Here is a 4036-nt window from a genome sequence, read left to right on the forward strand (position 1 = left end):
AGTTCTTATAGTTCAAAATTCTAAAACAGCTGACATCGTAGTTCAAATCCAAAAAATAACCGACGTCATTGTTATGATAGAAAATGAAGCTGGGCTTTAGATAGATGTTGGGCCAGATGAGAATGCAAGTATTGGGCCGGTCTGGGAAAGCAAGAGAACAACAAGGTCTCTCCAAAGACTATTAGTTAAATAGCAGAGTATACGGGCATTATGAGAGGAGGCTGAATTTGTTAGAAACCTATCCTCTCTCTGGTCTATTTATCCCTCATCTCTATTTCTTCTATTTCATCTGTGAATCTGCCTCCCCCCTTATCCTTTCTTTCTGTCACTGTCCTCATTTATGTTAAAGTCTATCTTTGTATTCTCTAATTCTATGTGCTGAGTTTCCATTAATGGAAGATCAATCATAATTCATATTTGTAGTTGTGTTCTTTGAGAAGTTCATAACATTGGTGCTTTCATCGATTTGGACTCCAATGGCAGTGGTGATACTGGATAAGTTCAGCAATGGCAACCCAGAGGGCTGAGTTTATCGGGCGGAGCGTTACTTCAAATTTCTGGGTTTCTCCGAAGAAGATTGGTTACCTCTTCCATATTTTTACCTGGAAGGTGATACCCTCAATTGGTTTGATTGGCTCTTTCGCAACAAACAATTCTATGATTGGAACCATTTCAAGGAGAAATTGTTTTTGCGATTTCGGAAACTACCTGTCATAGATTCGAAGAGGAGGCTTGCCGATTCATCCTTGGCGTATCATAGCTACATTAGCCACTCTACTTTGAATTCGTCTAAGGCTCAGGTATCTCCTTTAGCTGATTTACGCCATAATTCCAACATCTATGAGTTAGAATCTGCATTCAAAGTTGGTAACTCAGAGGCCAAGCATGTGTTTGATGAAATGTCACATGGACTTTTCGCCAGAACAGAAGAGGAATATTCTTTTGTTACAACAACGTGCCAAAGCACAGAAACAAATGCTTATGTCTCACTTTGTACCCGAGTTGGACGATTATCAGTCACCTAAGGTGTTCGACGCAATGTTATATAGCTGCTGCCCCAATTTACTGGTTGACGCACAATCAGATGCTCCAATCGACATACCTGATTTAGAAGCTACAGGTCCTACAAGCAGCGAAGTCCAACAGTTTGATAAAAGTGTTCATAGAGATATGTCAGAGAGGTATGTTACTGCATCTTCTCTTGATCGTGGCTCTAGTGAACAACACATTGATTGTGAGACCTGGGATGACCTATATCTTGCTGATTTTTTTATGGAGCGTGAGACTATTGTTAATCTATATCTTGCTAACTTTTTTACGGAGAATGAGGATGAGATTCCACCAGGTGAAATGCCTTCGAATGAAACAATACTTGATGTTGAGCATGGAAAAGATGAAGGTATTCTAATGATGGTGAGTGTACCACATATTGCTTTCTCAATGAAATTCGACAACACTTATAAGGATTATTCGACCATAGTTGTGGTCAATTTCAAGGTAATTCCAGAGAAATCATCTTGTCGTACTAATACCACTTTTATTGACCAACTTCTTTCGACTCAATTTCCATTTAATCCAGGAATACATTTCAAGTCCAAGTATCAAATGGGTTATACAGTGAATATGGAGACACTGCCATTGATGGGATCTACTTGCATGTTTTTCTTCTTCGTATATGCTAACCCTATGACTCATGTGTGGGATTCCATAGGGCACTCGTTGCATCATCATTATTGCGCTCGCTATTTTACTAGGCCAACAACTGACTTTAATGCTCCACATCTTGGTTTAGTTCTAAATGTTGCTGGACAATTTCACAGAGAAGGAACTGCACAAGTCCTTCAAATTGTCATAGCTGGGAAAACGGGGGTAAATCCGAGAGCCCAAGTTACTTTTGAAATGCATGTAGTCTTCGATCCGGGAGGAGGCCCTTTGGATGTACCAATTCTTGAAGCCAGAGATGGTGTCTTTGAAGCAACCTTAAATGCCATAGCTACGCTATTTATATACAATGCACCTCTCTCTGTTGACACCCTTGATCTTCAAGATTGGAAAACAAGTATTCATGAATTTACCAAGTTAGAATATGGCTTGTCATATTTTGGTTTTTATTCCCTTATAAATCACATTCTATAGGTAGCATTAGAGTTAATGGTGCACTAGGTGAGTTGCGGAGAAAAATAAAAGGGAGTAGAAATATTGACTCCACTGATTGTTTGGGGATGTTTGAAACTCTAGAGCTTCGTCCTGAATTTAATGGCGTAGTTGAGTCTATGGAGGGGCGTTTCAGCACTTTGAGTAGGAGAACAAATGAACAGCTAATTACAATGGACCTATGGGTTGACATACTGGAGAAAAAGGGCAGCCACAGAAACTGCCCAGCATTTGTTGCCTTGCTAGAAGCACAGCGTGCCCTTGTTATAGAGGGGGTTCTTGTTCTCCTTCCTACATGTGATAGAGATGAGCTCGCCATAGAAATATGTATAGCAAGTTTCGTGTTAGTTATTGATGCCGCTGCAGTAAATATCATTTTCCGCACTAGGGTTGCTGGCACACATGGGGCTGCTGATTTCTTTTTGATATGCAAGTGGACTGTCCAGCTAGGCCTTATACATGTGAATGTTTATCTAGCTACAACTAGTTTACCATTATCCTTTATTGAAGGATTTCTTGTGTCGAACCTTGAGGACAAGGTTCTTATTGAGGACGGGGTAATGTTATGATAGAAAATGAAGCTGGGCTTTAGATAGATGTTGGGCCAGATGAGAATGCAAGTATTGGGCCGGTCTGGGAAAGCAAGAGAACAACAAGGCCTCTCCAAAGACTATTAGTTAAATAGCAGAGTATACGGGCATTATGAGGGGAAGCTGAATTTGTTAGAAACATATCCTCTCTCTGGTCTATTTATCCCTCATCTCTATTTCATCTGTGAATCTGCCTCCCCCCTTATCCTTTCTTTCTGTCACTGTCCTCATTTATGTTAAAGTCTATCTTTGTATTCTCTAATTCTATGTACTGAGTTTCCATTAATGGAAGATCAATCATAATTCATATTTGTAGTTGTGTTCTTTGAGAAGTTCATAACAGTCATAATTCAAAAATACAAAAGAACAATATCACAGTTAATAATTCGAAACATGAACTTAAAATGTACAAGGCTAGAGATGAATGAGTGCAAAGTTGTATTGATTCTATTATAATGGTCTACTCTTTATATAACTGATGGAGATACAAATCCTAGAATTAGAGGTAAGGTAAATAAAATGTATTAAATTATAAAGCTATATTTATAATGCTATCATAATACAATCAATAAAATTACAGTTCTGGCGAGCATATGAAAACTTACAATAATCGACCATATGTTTATTACAGAACTTAGGTTGCGATAGCTACGGTAATTGAATAAACAGAGCCCAAAAGTATATAAATTGGGACCAATATCAATTCTCGATAAGAACATCTAATTTTACAAACCCACCTACATATAACAGCAACACATACATTTCACTTGAAACAACTTATTCTTTTAACCCAAAATTACACTTCTAATAAAAAGTTAAAGATGAATTTGATATTACCTAAAAATTATTAAAATCGAAAAAACTATACAATACTAAGGTCTATGTAGACACGAAAGAGTTAATCGTGTCCTGCTTTTGGTCCGCAATCGATGTTTGGTACAACTGGTGCAATAGGTCTATGGTGAAGTTCTTAGGGGGGGGGGGGAGAAGTGGTAGAAAATAAAATTTTCTAACTTTAATAGCTAATTCTTAAGTTTTAATAATATTGAATTGGCCCCCGCTACCCCTTTTAGCGATTAAACCATGTGTTAGCAAATTTTGGGTCAAAAAATAATTGAAAAAGAAAAATGGAGGTCATTTTTTTCTCTCAAGTTTACAAGTTCCTAAAAATTATTCTTCACCCAAGAGTATCTACTTTCATTTTATGTCAATTAATGCTTCTATTGGGACTTACATCCGTGATCACTTAGTTTGAGCTCTTCCAAGTTGACTTATAATCTTCTAAGTTTAAT

General features: G+C 37.6%; 1 protein-coding gene across 3 annotated transcripts; it reads left to right on the top strand.

Moving 5' to 3' along the window:
• Positions 1-293: 293 nt before the first annotated feature.
• Positions 294-3055, top strand: LOC104229589 (uncharacterized). Of its 3 annotated transcripts, none has more exons than XM_009782241.2 (2): positions 294-1497; positions 1580-3055. In XM_009782241.2, exons 1-2 carry the CDS (start codon positions 886-888, stop codon positions 1619-1621), a joined length of 654 nt encoding a protein of 217 aa, XP_009780543.1. In that variant the 5' UTR covers positions 294-885; the 3' UTR covers positions 1622-3055. The 3 variants fall into 3 exon arrangements, with proteins under 3 accessions (XP_009780543.1, XP_009780541.1, XP_009780542.1); XM_009782239.2 differs by having other exon boundaries at positions 295-800; positions 923-3055; XM_009782240.2 differs by having other exon boundaries at positions 295-800; positions 928-3055.
• The last annotated feature ends 981 nt before the right edge of the window (positions 3056-4036 follow it).

This window comes from Nicotiana sylvestris, chromosome 11 (genome assembly GCF_000393655.2).
Source record: "Nicotiana sylvestris chromosome 11, ASM39365v2, whole genome shotgun sequence".
Classification (NCBI taxonomy): domain Eukaryota; kingdom Viridiplantae; phylum Streptophyta; class Magnoliopsida; order Solanales; family Solanaceae; genus Nicotiana; species Nicotiana sylvestris.

What these genes read in the sequence shown, in the direction of transcription:
- LOC104229589 (XM_009782239.2), top strand. Translation starts at nt 976, where the DNA reads ATGCTTATGTCTCACTTTGTACCCGAGTTGGACGATTATCAGTCACCT.